The sequence below is a fragment of the Helianthus annuus genome, chromosome 7 (genome assembly GCF_002127325.2).
Source record: "Helianthus annuus cultivar XRQ/B chromosome 7, HanXRQr2.0-SUNRISE, whole genome shotgun sequence".
In the NCBI taxonomy this organism is placed as follows: Eukaryota; Viridiplantae; Streptophyta; class Magnoliopsida; order Asterales; family Asteraceae; genus Helianthus; species Helianthus annuus.
Genome location: NC_035439.2, coordinates 45,231,585 through 45,247,929, shown reverse-complemented (window position 1 = coordinate 45,247,929; position 16,345 = coordinate 45,231,585). Strand labels below are relative to the sequence as shown.

At 36.7% G+C, this 16,345-nt stretch overlaps 1 protein-coding gene across 1 annotated transcript; it reads right to left on the bottom strand.

The window, feature by feature from the left end:
* Positions 1-14,819: 14,819 nt before the first annotated feature.
* On the bottom strand, positions 14,820-15,565 carry LOC110866453 (zinc finger protein CONSTANS-LIKE 4-like). Its single transcript, XM_022115600.1, has 2 exons — positions 15,077-15,565; positions 14,820-14,966 (listed from the first exon to the last, which is right to left on the bottom strand). The coding sequence occupies exons 1-2, from the start codon at positions 15,563-15,565 to the stop codon at positions 14,820-14,822; spliced, it is 636 nt and encodes a 211-aa protein (XP_021971292.1).
* Positions 15,566-16,345: the final 780 nt, after the last annotated feature.

The window sequence follows — 16,345 nt, the reverse complement described above, 5'->3', positions numbered from 1 at the left end:
TCCGACAACTCATTGAAATCAGTAGCATCTTCAAATTCCTCATTTTGAACCGTATTATTATTAACCGAAGTAGAAACTTGAGGGTCAACAACAATTGGTCTCACCAATGGCGAATCAGCCGCGTTGTCGCTTTCAAGTAACATTCGAGCAGCTGCAGATGCTTCGTCAAAGGTTGGAAGATTAAAGGAGTCGAAAAGCCCATCATAATCGAACATCCAAGGATCACCCGGAGCTCCAACAGGACTAGTATACCTTTGAACCCTTACTTCACTCCATAACTCAATCTTTTTGGTTGCCAGATTCCATACACGAAAATTCGGAGTCTCATATCCAAGGAAGAAACCTTCGATAGCTTTGGCACCAAACTTTCCGTCAGGATCAATCATAGTGCATGGACCGCCAAAGGGTTCTAAGTAAGAAAGATCCAGTTTCCTTTTCTGTAGAAGTTAGAAACACGTCTTGCCATGCCTTTTAACTGTAAGAACTCGGTTTAGCGTGTAGCAAGCAGTCGACACAGCCTCCCCCCATAATTGAACAGGAAGCTCCGACTCTACCAACATAGTTCTTGCAGTTTCAATTATCGTCCGATTCTTCCTCTCAGCGACACCGTTTTGTTGTGGAGTGTAGCGAGAACTGTATTCATGAAGAATGCCTTTAGAAGTACAGAACTCATCCATTACACGGTTTTTGAACTCAGTTCCATTGTCGCTTCGGATCCTTTTCACTTTTAACGTGTACAAATTTTCAAGCATAGTAATCAGATCCTTGAGGATTCCAGGAGTTTCACTCTTATGTGCCATAAAAGCGACCCACGAAAATCTTAAATAATCATCAGTAACCACTAGACAGTACGCATACCCAAAAGTTGTCTTGTGTTTCATAGGTCCAAAGAGGTCCATATGAAGACGTTCGAGAGGCACACTAACAGTGTTGACTTTCTTCAGCGGGTGAGACTTCTTCGTTTGCTTCCCTTTCTGGCACGAAACACAGATATCTTGTACATGAAAACTTCTCACAGGCACACCATTCACAAGGTTGTTTTTCACCAAATGATTCATTTTTCTTAAGTAAATGTGCCCCATTCGTCTGAGCCAAGATATAGACTCCTTCTCTATGGCTTTTGAGAGAAAACATGTCACTTGTGCAGATGTCGTAATCGTTTGGCTCATATCCAAAATATAAAGATCATTAACTCTTGGAGCCGATAATAGAATCCATTCTTTTGGAATTTTGAAACCAGGTTTCAGCACATAACAACCGGCATCATCAAAATGCACGGAGAACTTCTTATCACAGATTTGCGAAACACTAAGAAGATTGTGATCAATTTGACGAACGTAATTGATCTTATCGAAACATACAATACCATTAGAGATCTTTCCTTCTCCAGTGATATATCCGCCTTTGTCTCCAGCAAACGCGACATAGCCTCCTCTAATATTTTTTACATCATATAGAAAACGTAAGTCGCCTGTCATGTGCCTAGATGCTCCACTGTCAACAATCCAATGACTATTAACAGTTCCTCCTGGAACATCCTGCACATATCATCCAACGATCAGTTGAGGATGGGGACCCAAGCCTTACTGGTCTTGGGTCGTCCCTGAGCATCACGAAATGTGATCTCGATTTCTTGGTGATTTTCAAAAACAGTACCTCCCCCTGAACTTTTACCCGTTTTAGGTTTCCAAGTTTGTTTTTGTTTACCAGTTTGATTCTTATAAACAAATTTTGAAACTTCTGGTTTTAATGATTGTGACGAACTTGGTTCCCGAATGACAGATTTGACTTCTGATTTTAAAGCTTTTTCAACTGCTTTGACGTTTTGACGTCGTTCTTTTGTTTCTTGTTCTTTAACGGTTCTTTTATCATGTTTTGGTGAAACAGGATGACGTTGTGGGTGAACCTTTTCAGGTGGGGCTTTTTCAACAAATTTTTCTTTGGGAGTGTTAGTACAGTTTTTAATAATGTGTCCAAACTCCCCACATTTAAAACACGTTATCCTTTCAACAAACTTAGGAGAATTAGATCGACGAACAGATGTTGAACCTGTAGAACCTGAGGTACTTGCTTTTTCATCACACCCGTTTGTATGTTGAGTGTAATTGTTTTGACTGTTACGTTTTAAAATCTTGACTTGTTGGACAAAGTCGGTGTTTGATTTGTTTTCAAAAGTCTCAATTTTATCAGTACCCTTCGATGCTACAAATTTGACATCACTGTTTTTCTTCTGAGAACGAGCTCCTTTTGTTTCAAATTTTGATTTACAAACGTTAGGCCTTTGAGCTCGTTGAACTGGTTGTTTACCTTTAGCAGCAATAGGTTGTTGCTTTGTTGGTGATTTTTGGTTTCCAAATTGTTTTCTAATTTCTGATTTTGGAACAGGATCACATTGTGTTACAATGACTCCAGGAATGGTCTTTCCCAAAAATTTATCCGTGTTATCTTAAAAAACTTTATCAATCAAAGATGGATTGATATTTTTAATTGGAAAACCATTGTCCGAATAAATTTTAGCATCACCGACCAAAGTATACAACACATTATTGCTCTTAACAGCAGACTCACATTTTTTGTCATCCTTAACATCCTTGACAAGATTAATCATTTGTTTTGCAACAGATTGCATAGCAGGAGTAGGAGGATCACAAAGAATGTATTTCTCAACAGGAATTTCTACTCCTTTCATCTGATCAAGTGATTCATCCTGGTCAATCACATCTGATTCATCGTTAGACGAATCATAGTCCTCAATGATTGGAGCACTTTGATTCGTCAACGTTGAAGTGTCTATTCCATCAGATGAGGTACTTGAGGAACTGTCCGATTTGAACCCTAAACCAATAGTAACTTCCTCATAATCAAGAGGCACACTGGGTTCAAAACGTGGCATTTCTTCTTCATCGGGCATTCGAGTATAATTGTGCTTCAAAGGGGGTGGACACTTCTTATACCCAACGCCTTTCTTGTTCCCTTTCAGCTGTTGAGTGTCGATGATGTGATTAATCACATATCGGGAGTTAGAATAACTCTCCAATTTGAGCTTGATTGCATCATGCTTGTATTTGGCAATGGCTAGCTCTTTCTTGGTTTCCTCGATGATATTAATGTAATTGTTAATACCAATTTGTTTGTTAAAAACCGTTTTGGTCAATTCGGAAACACTTTTCTTTAAAGTTCCGATTACATCTTTAAAATCCTTTTCATTTCTAGCTAAAGCCATATTTGCCTCTTTGCACTTGGATAACTCAATAACCAAATTCTGATTATGACTATGAATCTTTTCGGATCCAAATTTCAAATCTGCACACAATTTACAAATACTAGGAGCAGGAGTTTCAGATTTTACCTGACTGGTAGAGGCTGAGACATTTGCCATAAAGGCAGTATGATAAGAAAAAGATCCGTCTTCAGAGAAGAACTTCTCCATTTCCTTTGATGCAACAACAGCCTTCTTAACCAGAATAGATTTCTGACTCTTCAACTCCTCAGCTTCATTTAACAAGTCTTCAACTTCAGAATTCACTTCTTCCTTCACATCAGATTCAGAATGGTAATCCCCAGAATTAGAGCTTTCTTCATCCGAACTCCCGCTATAACCCGAGCTATCGTCGCTATCAGAAAATTCTTCCTTGTGAACATGCTTGATGTGATTAATGATCTTTGCATAACATGCAGTTCCTCCTCCTCTTTCTTGATCACCATCCCCAAATTGTACAGACCAATTACAACTTTCATCAGCTTGAACAACTAATGCTCGGTTTGTGTTTGAAGGTCCAGCTTGATTTTGATTGGTGGGGTTGTTCACAGCTACCATCCTTCTTTCACGATTGTCTTGATTGGCATTTGAAGTACTTGTCTGATTTCGGAATGGATTTTGGTTGCCTTGTTTGCTTGGTCAGGTGCACTCATGTTTGAAGTGACCCTTTTCACCACAGTAGAAACATGTAACCGCATCCTTGTTGAAACCGTACTTCGTATCATTCTTGCCTTCCAAACTTGTTCTTCCCGTTCGAGTAATAAAATCCTTTGCCCTCCTAACAGCACTTGCAAACGCCCACTTGATATCCATTAACTCCATTTCATCACGGTCTATCTGCTGATAATCTTCATTGGTCATATTGATGTTACGAATTTGACCTGCAACCAATCCACAGTAGGCGCTGACCATAGTACTAATGAGTTCCATATGTTCCTTAGCCACTTCGATGCTTACTGTCGAAAGGTTTGATGTATCAACTCTGACAGTGTTGGGGTTTTGGAGTGGAGGATTGTTACTGTAACAAGCTTGTTACTGTTGTGGTTGGGCTTGAGGTTGGGTAGGAATATAAGCACTTTGATTAAATTGAGGTGGAGTAGTGGAAACTTGAGGTGGAGGTTCGGGTTTTGGTAGCCAAGAACTTGCATCAAATTGTGGTTTTGAAAAGGCATGAGCTTGAGCAATAACATGCGCTGGCAGAAGATAGGCTCTTGGATCGAAAGCTGGTGGAGGAGCTGATTGTGGAGAAGGAGAAGAGCTTGTATTGGACATAAAAGTTGTTTGCAGTTTTGGTTGCTGAGCGGAACTTGAACTAGCTGCATGATTAAAACCTGCAAGGTACATATCAGTATTTTGTGGAACTGGAATCTATTTAGCTTTGCGGATTTCTTCATTAGTCTTGTACTCCAGCTTTTGAATGAACTCATAGATACTGACAGTATCTAAGGTACCCGTATGCTTCAACAACTCGATGAATGAACTCCACTTTGGGGGTAGAGCATCAGCAAACCGTGCAACCATCTCCTGTTGAGTTGCAAGAACACCATAAGAATACATTTCACTGATTAAATGATAAAAACGCGTTGTCATATCACTTAGTGTTTCGTTTTCCATGAATTGAAATGATTCAAACTCTCTTTTCAATAAATCATGCCGCGTTTTCTTGTAGCCGCATTCCCTTCTCCTTTTGCGACCAAAGCATCCCATAAATCCTTTGTGCTCGTACAATAACCGAATTGATGATAGATATCTTTATGAAGTGCTTGTGTGAGAATAGAAAACGCCTTCTTCTCAAGATCATAGGCCTTCTTGTCGGTTTCTTGCATGTTCATAAAAGTTGTGGCATTTGATCCCGCTTCTTCAAGAGCTTATTATACGACGAAATGAAACATGTCCACAACTCGGTGTTTTATCCTAGAACATAAGTGTGGAACCGATTTTTCCAAGACGGATATTCATTCATATGATTCAGCTTTGGTGGGCGGTTGTTGCTGCCCGTTTCACTTTCACTAATCAACAGGTTCTGAATGCTTTGATTCTGATTCGTCACCAATGCCCATTGATTTTCACTGATAGATCGAGGTGGCATAACATTCCTCATCCAACCCGCTGCGGATGTTTGATCTTCACCTGGCCGTGGATCCGTACTCCAGTCCCAAGGACTAGTACAAGCCATATTTGATATATGAAAGGAGAATACCTGATCAAACACTTAAAACCACACTATTAAAACACAATTACAAGTCTTCTGTAAACAAAAAGTTCACGGCGAAACACTTTCCCACGAAACTTAAGGAGTTTCGTCGGAGAGCCTTTGGTGAAACTTAGAAGGTTTCGTCTAAGTCTCTTGTGGTGAAACTCAGGGGTTTCGTCGAAATACCTTTGACGAAACTCAGGGGGTTTCGTCTAAGTTTCTTTTGGCGAAACTCAGGGGTTTCGTCAATTTAAAGTTTCGTCGAGAAATGGTCACAGGGAGTTGGTGAAGTTGGTAAGATTTTTCAACAACAGATCTTATCTTTTGACTGAGAAAGGGACACACGATTTCAACTACAACATACCTATTTTACCAACCAAGGAATGGTCACCAATATTTAATTCATTTTAATCCTTTTATCAATTTCTTTTTAATTGTAAATTCAATGAATATCACAAGAACAACTTGAATATATGAAGAACAAGCCCAGAAACTATGAACTTTCCGGCAATATTTTTCACCGGAGACTTTTCCGAACACCAAGTTTGCTTAAAACTTTCACTAAAAACCCGGTTTTCTCACATGATCAAACAAACCAACAAGGTTTTTGATAAAACTTTTAGCAAAAAACAAGATCTATGCAGATTTTAAGCACTTTTCCAGAAAAGTATGAGTTTTCAAGAACACGATTTTCAGAAACAACAGTTTTAACACTTGATAAAAACCGAACTATGTTTGATTTTAAACAAGGATAAGAGCCACTGCTCTGATACCACTTGTTGGTCCCGATTCGGAGGATCGAATACAAAACCGAATCCTTGTTTATAACAAACACTGTCACGGGTGCGGAATCCCCAAGACTATGCCAAATCAAACACAGAACGTAACTACACGATATAACCAAAGAAACACAATCGATTTATTAACGGGATGAGAACAAATATCAAACTGATACACACACGGTTTGACAGAAACTCTAAGGGTATGCTCTCATGGTTTCACAGTTGAAACCAAGTTGTGTTTATATAGCAGACCAGGCCCACAAGTGACGAATCCATGATTGGGCTCGACGAAACTCCACATGGGCCCGACGAAACTCTACAGGCGACGAAACTCAAGGAGTTTTGTCACCTATCTCGACGAAACTAGTGGAGATGACCAAATGGGAGTTTCGCCATGTAATACTCGACGAAACCTTGGGGTTTCGTCAAGGGCTGCAACATGTGATGTGCTGCAAACTGTTAACTGTTTGCAGCAAATACCATAAACACACAAACAAACATTAAACCCAAAATGCAACATGCATTAGTCATTTGACATACATAACAAACAGAGACAACGAGTCGGACACAAGTAGGATAGGAGGATATCTGACTTGGTCGACGGCGAATTACAGACTCGATAATTATAAAAAGACCGTACTAAATACATTGATAACTAAGACAAGTGACAGACATAAAATAATGCACCAACATTTACTAACTTCTTCCTAACACCCAAGTAACACACCCTTCACTATATCTCTCATCTCGGTGAAAAGTAAACACTAGCAAGGATGGGTTAGACACACACAAGGCAAACGGGTGATTGCACAACTATATGCTTGTACCTAAATCAGTCCTCCACCTAACAAGTGCCAAAACATGAATGCAAATCAAAGAGACTTGAAATTGTAACGTGGCTAGGATTACGGGTAGGAAATGGAAATATATATGTAGTAGCGAATGACTTAACCCGGTCGTCTTATTACACATTAAACAAAACATAACATAAGCAACTATATACAACTAACTCATGCATCATTTTTTTTCATTTTTCATTGCTTTTTCACTTTTTCTTTTCTTTTTTCTTCTTTTTTTAGACTAAGACATCAACCAAACATAACATAAATAAACATAACTAGAACAAACTACTAACACTACAAGACCGGGTCAAATCGGGTAAATTTTTGGGGAACTAGGTATGGGTTAACAAATGATTGGCTTTAGGCTCAAAATGGGCAACTAAATGTCCAAACCCCCGCCATCTCACTACCAAGCTCATATATATAATTTATGAGGTCCAACCCCCCAAATCCCACACTCGCACACACCATGACGAGGCTACCTAAATGCCCTTATCCTATCCACATTCACGTTTAACTAAGGCCTCAAACCGTATTCAAGCACAAGTTCTAGTGCACCCCCACCCATTGCCACTCTCATCAAAGATAAACATTATTTATTTACATTTGTGGCTTAACTCTCACCAAGAAAAAGGGTAAATAAGGGTTACTGGTGTATCACTCGGGGCTAGTACAAAGTGTTCAAATTCCAACAATGTTTCGCTTGATTTAAAAAATTTTAAAACCATCAAAATTTTCCCCCATCCCCACACTTGGGATACATTGACCCCAATGTATGGTTTTGGAAGGAAGTGATCGCTAAAAACCATTCAACATCAACAAAAGCTTAAACACTCAAACCCCAAATTTCTTTTTTATTCTTTTTTCATTTTATATTTTTTTTATATTTTTTTTATAAAACACATTAACACCGCCAAACTAGCACAACCCAACACATAACATCAAAAACCAATACACCACCCATCCTCCCAACCATGGACATAAACAAATAAATATTCACAAAAATGTACAAGAAAGAGCACCACCTGACTAATAGTAACGCGGCTGAGGAGGCTCGAAGATGGAAGTCATCATCTCCGAAAATTCCCCAAAAGCAAACGAGTCGCTTCCACTAGCACTTCCTCCTTGTTGTGGGTCGCCATGCTGTTGATCTTGTCGGGGGTCCACCCATTGCGAATGATGTAGCGGCGGTGTCGGATATGAAACGCTACCATCATAAGGTGGCAATGACGCATAATCCACCGGAGGTGGATCCACAACTTCCGGCCGCCCCGCATGCCAATCAGCGTGCATACGCCGGTTTTGATCATCAACATACCTGTTGTTCATTTCTTGCTCAAAGGTGTAAGCGTGAGTGCGGTTCCATGACTCATGTCGATCAAAGTTATGCTTCAACGCCCGCTCCATACTCGCCCCCATCCATGTTTGATGGTTTTCACATGACATTTGATTATACTCGACATTATACCTATGGTTTGAGTAAAGACTTTTATTCACCATACAAGACATTGGTTGTTATCTGACATTTGATTATACAAGGCATAGTTTATACCTAACATTGCGACATTATACATTGTTTGTGGATAACATTTGACATTGGTTTGACAAGACATTTTTGGTGGTTTATTTGGTAAATGATTTAAATAACGTGGCGTGTATAATATGATAAAAGCATTAACCAACTGGGGTAGCCCAGTTGGCCAGTCCCACCCTTTCTCTTCCAAGAGACACGGGTTCGACTCCAGTGATGGTCACAAGCCACACACCTCTTCCCAGAGGAAACGGAATCAACTCAGGGCCAAGGGTATTCACCGCCAGGCAGTATTGGGACGGTACTAGCTTGTGGAGTGGGATCACTCCAACGGCCGGGAGGTACGTGCAATAACCCCCCCCCCCCCCCGATAAAAGCATGGTGGATACGCCCATGGTACTTCCAAAATATAAGTGCTTTTATGATATTACATATCGTAGCGTTATCTAAACCACTTTGATATAAACAAAGACATGATACAGTTTATACGAAGACACGACATATTGTTTATAAGACACTGTTTTACAAACAACATATTTTACGCAAAACACGATTTTACTTGGTTATTTATTTAACCATTCATCATTCTTTTATATTATCTGATTTTCATATCGACTTTCACATGATTTTATAAAAGAAAACATTTTACAAGATTCATGACTACTTTTTGTTTAACACTTCTTTTAACTTACAAATCATGAGTCCCGCTTTAACAAAACCTATGTATCTCACAGGCATTTTTATGCTGTCGTACCTATTTTCACATGTGTTTCAGGAGCTAATGTATGATGATGATCGTGCTACACTTAGGCGGACTTGGGCCTTAGTGACTTAAAATGAAGCAAGACAATTTAATTTACATTATGTTTTTTTGTTAAATTCCAAGACATTGTAAACAATTATTCTAATAAAACCAAACTTTAAATACCATGTGTTGTGAAACAATGATTCTGTTACTCCACTCCCCGACGTTTCCGCCGCGGTTTGTTACATTACGCGGCCGAGGTGTGACAGATTTTCTGAATTTGGTGTTTTTATGGCATTTTATTTGAACATCCAGTTCATCTGTGTGGGTTTTTTTTGACAATATTACCCCTTAGTGTAATTTAGAATCAATGCCACATGTCAACTCCAAAATCGTTCTCACTGTTCTCACACTTTTCATCGTTCTCTTTAAATCCTGACCCTATATATATATATATATATATATATATATATATATATATATATATATATATATATATATATATATATATATATAGGGGGCCGCTAAAATGAAAACCACCCCCAGTTAAGAGAACCACGAGAACCACTTTCCAACCATTGATCTTTGAAGATGGATGTACGAGATTAAAAGTTATAAAAACAATATTAAATTCTTTGTCTTATTATGTTTTTAATATTCTAATGTCAAAAGGGCAGTTTAGTAATTTTGCTTGTTTTGTCTTATTGTATATATCGTTTTTATTACTTTTTTTTGTTTTATTAAATTAATTGTTTTTTATTAAAATCAGATATTTTAATTAAAAAACATTTTAAAATATGATTTTTTTTACAAAAAACAATTTTTGTCAAGATTTTTTTACAAATACGTTTTTACGAGCCGTTTTTTACGACCCGCTTTTACGCGCCGTTTTTACGCCCGGTTTTACGCCCCGTTTTTACACCCGGTTTTACGCGCCGTTTTTTTACTCCCGGTTTTACGAGCCGTTTTTTACGCCCCGTTTTTACCCGTCGTTTTACGCCCCTGTATTCACGCCCCGTATTTACGTGTCGTTTTATCACCCGGTTTTTTACGAGCCGTTTTTTACGCACCGTTTTTACGCGCCGTTTTTTACATCTCATTTTTTACATGTTGTTTTTTTTAACGCGCCGTTTTTCTACCTCGTATTTACGCGCCGTTTTTTACACACGTTTTTAAACTTTTTTTACGGTTTTAAACTCTTTTTACGAAAACTTTTTTACGGTTTTAGACTTTTTTTTTTACAAAAAACTTTTAACAATTTTTTTTTACAAAAAACTTTTAACAATTTTTTTTATAAAAAATTTTAACAAATTTTTTTTTTACAAAAACTTTTTAACAAAGAACAAAAATTTATACGAATTTTTTTTACGGTTTTAACCTTTTTTTTACAAAAACATTTTTACACACACGTTTTTTAAACTTTTTTACGTTTTTTTATGAAAACTTTTTTTTACGGTTTTAAAGTTTTTTTTACAAAAACTCTTTTACCAAAAACATTATACAAACAAATTTTTTTATGAAAACTTTTTATACAAAAGACAAAAATTTATACGAAAACTTTTTTATGGTTTTAACCTTTTTTTACACACACGTTTTAAAACTTTTTTACATTTTTTACAAAAACTTTTTTATGGTTTTAAACTCTTTACAAAATTACAAAAAGAAACTTTAAAGAAAAAAGAGATGATTTGTTGGTTTTGACTTTAAAAAGAGACTTTAAAGCGGAGAGAGATAATTTGATGTTTTTGATTAAATGACTATATTACCCTTTTGGGTGTCATTATCTGATTGGTGGGGAGTGGTTCTCGCAACTGGGTGGTTTTCATTTTGGCGGCCCCCTATATATATATATATATATATATATATATATATATATATATATATATATATATATATATATATATATATATATGAGTGGGGATCATACGGAAAGTGTATTTTTACTAAAAAGTGTAAAAAGTCATAAAACACAATAATTTCAGGCATAAAACACACCTAAAACTCACAAATAATAGAATGAATATTACTAAAACACCACATTCAAACTCTAATAGTCCATAAAAACTTCAAACACACCATCGTAGAACTATGAATATAAAACACATAATGCTAAACAACATAAAACACAATAATATTTGTCATTCCACAATCAGAGCCTTAACATCTAAAACACAACACAAAACCCACATACATGATGTTTTAGTAATCTTCATCATATTATTTGTGGGTTTTTGGTGTGTTTTATGGTTGACATTACGGTGTTTTATGACTTTTTACACTTTTTAGGAAATTTGGACTTTCTGGCCAACTCCTATATATATATATATATATATATATATATATATATATATATATATATATATATATATAGGGTCAGGATTTAGAGAAAACGGTGAAAATTGTGAGAATGGTGAGAACGCTTATGAATCGTCCGATCAAAACTATCTATGGACTAGATTGGCGCAGTGGCTTTTTTATAAATAACACGAATTCTATTGAGTGGACGCGCTTCATTAAGGGTAAAAAGGTATTTACACTTCTATACCAAAACGCCAAAGTAATGAATAAAACACCATTACTGGCCAAAACACATCCCTATATAAACAAAACATTCTCATAAATAAGAACACAGCTCCCCCAACCTGAAAACGCCATATTTTCTACTATATAACATTCATCTTACAACGCCAAAAATTCCAAAACATCAAACACACCTACTTAAAAAACGCCATATTTTACTATATACCAATAATCTTAGAAAACGCCAAATCTCTCAAATATAAAAAATTCCAAAAAATGGACGTTTCTTTCAGATACACTATTTCCTCAGTAAAACGCCAAAAATGCCAAAAATCGTTTCTTGTATATTCAATATTGTTATACGCGAAGTTTCGGAGAATGCATTTTTTCCTAAGGTGTTGTGACTCAAATAACATTTTGCTGAATGAAGATGGACAAAACTTCAAGAAAAAAGATATTAGTTTCAGACTTATGTCAGTTTTTGTGTTTTGTTATTGATGAATAATATATTGGCATGAATAGACGAATGACACTGATGAGTGGTTTGAAGATACATATTCAAACAAAAAATCATGTCATATTGTCTTTCCAAACGGCCACAAAAACACAAGCATGACAAAGCCAAACCACCAGTGAACATGTTTCAAAGAAGAAAGACACTGATGACAATGAAGATTTGGAAGATGCATTGTTTCTATTTTCAGTTTTTTAATTTTCCTTTTCTGTTGTTTGTTATGTATTTTTTGACAAACAGTAAAAAAGTTTAATAAAGAGCCAAAAAGTCATAAAGATTGGGAAACCTCATAATGCAGTAAAACGCCATAATGCAGTAAAACGCCAAAAACTCCTAACCTATAATAAAAGTAATTTGGAGAAGTATTATTAAAAGCTAAAAATGGAAAAAACGCCAAAAACTACTTAAAGCCAATAAAAAAGCGTCAAAGTTGGAAGATGGAATGTCTATGACCATAAAAGCTTATAAAAAGCTGAACAAAACAGTAAAAAATACACACAATAACTGAAAAGACTGCTACTTTATTAATATACTTTATTATAAATAAAAATCCCGCCTAAACTACGCGCCAAAAAAATCCTATAAGAGAGACGTCTCTGCACAATCAACTGATCACACCACCAAAAATAAACGCCATATTTCCAAGAAACCATTCATTTTAAAACGCCAAAAAAGGTACTTAAAAAGCCACAGATGCGGAACCTCATTTCTTCTATATTGAGTATTGTTCTGAATGAAGTTTCACTGAATGGATTCTACTCTGAGGTGGGGTATATCTATAAACTTTTGCTGAATGAGATGGACAAATATTCATGAAAAAACGAAGTAAAACACACTTTTACCCCTTAATGAAGATGGGTGTTATGTAGGAAAATAAGGATCTACATAAGGTATTTGAAACAGGTTCAAAACGCCAAAAAGGTTAAAGTAGAAGAGGCTGATGACAGTGAAGATTTGGAAGAGAAATTAGATTATAATTTTTTTTTTCAATTTCTATTGTTTGTTATCTAATTCTCTGATTTTATTATCTAATTCTCTACTTACAAAAAAAAAATAATAATATAAAACGCCAAAAACACCAAAAACACCAAAAACACCAAAACGCCTGATAGTGTGAAAACTGAGAGAACGGATGCTAGCAAAGCACAATGTTGCTATAAACGCCAAAAACGCCAAACAAGGTATTACTGAAAAATTAACACTAATTCACAGATGAAATTGAACGAAACAGTAATTGCTAAACAGTAAAATGAAAAGACGGTAACATTATTGCCAAACATTTATTATATTAAAAGCCATTACATGTAAAACTGAATTTATTTATCTTTTCAAAACGCCATAATTGTCTGTCACATTATATACCTGTATCCTACTTGATATAATAAACATCAAGAAAATTACTGATGTTTTTTACATCATAGACATGCATCCTGATTTAAAAACAATAAAAACGCCAAAACATACTTAAAACGACAAAATGTTTACTATGATCCTGATCTACAAACAATAAAACGCCGCATATTTAATAAACGCCAAAAAAATGGAAACGGGATGTGACACGCGTTTAAAAAAAGAAATATGAAAGGACAAAAAAGCCTCTCCGCCCTTCTCTATGCCGTGTGACACGTGTTGGGCCAGGATGCGTTCTCACACTTTTGAGCGTTTTCTCCTGATCCCGTTCTCTCTCTCTCTCTCTCTCTCTCTATATATATATATATATATAAAGAGTAAAATACCCCTTATTTAACGTTAAAATTGGACGAGTTAATAAAGTTGACGAAAACAACATTAACGATAAAAATTGGACGAGTTAATAAAGTTGACGAAAACGACAAGATCTAGATACCATAAAGACCATATGCGAGATAAAAAAACTTTTGGGTTAAATGACAAAAATGACGAAACAATATATATGAAAAGTAGTGTTTACTCTAAAAATTTGTACATAAAAAGTAAATAAGAGTACATAGTTAAGATCATGTGTAACGGTCACCCATGTGAAAGAGAATTTTCCGTCTGCGACGCCCATGTGAGCATGGGTGAAATTACCTTTAAAATGATGTGTGTCTGAATTACACAAAACCAACTAATACCCACTCCTCTTTCTCTCTACCAAAATAAGCACCCCCCCTCTCTCTCATTGCTTATACAAACTACCTAAGAAAGCTCAAAATACCCTTTTACATGGATAAGGGACGGTGTAGTGCTAGTGGTTGCTCATGATGTATGAAAAAAAAGTTTTTATAACGGCAAGTGGTAAATGGCAGCACAGTCGAATGGACACAGATTAAAAAGTGTGGTTAGTAATTTATTGTCGATAAAAAAAGGGTTATTGGATTTTATCACCCCTAACTATTGGCGTTTGGCCGCTGCCACCCCCAACTATCACTTTGACGCCCACTACCCCCCAACTAAACATTTGGGTTGCGATGTCACTTCTCAGTGAAATAAGCTCTAACTGAGTTAGATTTTTTGGTTGGCGTGGCATATTTGTCGGACGTGACAAAGATGATGTGGCCCAAAATTAACAGATTTGATACATCTAACACCCTAATCTCCATTGACAAAGAAGAAGAAACCTGAAACAGTGAAATTCCGTCATATTTTGACGTTTAAATTTTAAATGTTTAATATAGCAAAATAAATCAACATCTTTGTTAGATATATAACAAAGAAATTATATATTTACACTATGAGATTGAGAGTTACTTTTGTTGTAGATATTGTTGCTCACGCATCTGTTAAAATTGATTTTGTAGCGGTTTCCGGTTGATCTGTGATTGAACACTAGTTCCGCTGGAGAATTCTTCGTCGCCACCAGTGATTGAACCAGAACAACGCCATCGTTAACTGAATCGTTGAATCGGAAACCGAAATTGAACAGAAAATCATCCCCAAGTGACATATCTACAAATTTCATAACCGATTGAGCATCAATATTCGTCCTATTTCTCGAAATTTCACGATTATTATTGTCTTCTTTCGACCCGTAACCTGAAACTGTATCTGTTAAATTCACAAATTCGCCGGAATTATAAAACGCAACCACCGGAATCCTAACGTGGCGGCGAGTAAGCGGATTCGCGGAGTGAATATCTTGATCGCACATGGCACACATCGCGGCGGCGTCCGCCTTGCACGTGACATTAGTCGGTGCTTGTTCACACACCTCACACATCAACACCCGCTCGTGTTTGGTGTGGCCGCGAACCTGATATTAGCAATTGCAATTCGGTGATGGGGTTTTGTTGACAAATGTTGGGACTGGGAGATGGGTTTAGAGTTTGACCAGCCATCAAGCACTAGAGGGAACCATGGCTGATGAAGATCCTAGGTGGGGACGATGGTGGACAATTTAGCCATAGGTGGTGGTGGAGGTGGTGTTAAAGAGAGAGAGAAAAAAAACTGTCACATCATCTTTGCCACGTCAGACAAATATGCCATGTCAGTCAAAAACAATAACTCAGTTAGAGTCTATTTAACTAAGGAGTGATATTCCAACCCAAATGTTTAGTTGGGAGCGGTCGGCGTCAAAGTGACCGTTGAGAGTGACAACGTTCAAACACCAATAATTAGGAGTGATAAAATCCAATATGCCATAAAAAAAGGAGCTCCGTATTTTTAGCCGCCGGCTCTTAATATCTAGTAGCAGCGGCGAAGGGATATCCTAGATCATACTTATATCTGTTTCAACGTGAAAATCATTCTGTTTGTGCTTTTTTTTTGTTTTAATTTTTTTTCCATATATAAAAAGAATAATAATTTACATCGAGATAGTTGGTAAACGGGCTACAAGCTGCGCCGCTACCCCTTTTTGAATAGCAAAACTAAGCCTTTTAAAAACTACGTCCATAGATCTCGGGGTCATAACATTACTATGCATGACCCTTTGAACTCGACTAAGTAGGTCCACAGCCTCTGACGGCAGAAAACCAAAAGTGATATTTTGGTATTTAAC

Excerpts from the sequence above, each read along its gene's own strand:
- LOC110866453 (XM_022115600.1), bottom strand. The coding sequence starts at position 15,565 with ATGTGTGAGGTGTGTGAACAAGCACCGACTAATGTCACGTGCAAGGCG. Across the intron at positions 14,967-15,076 it reads GTAACTCTCAATCTCATAGT|GTTTCTTCTTCTTTGTCAAT; the intron begins GTAAATATATAA and ends TCACTGTTTCAG.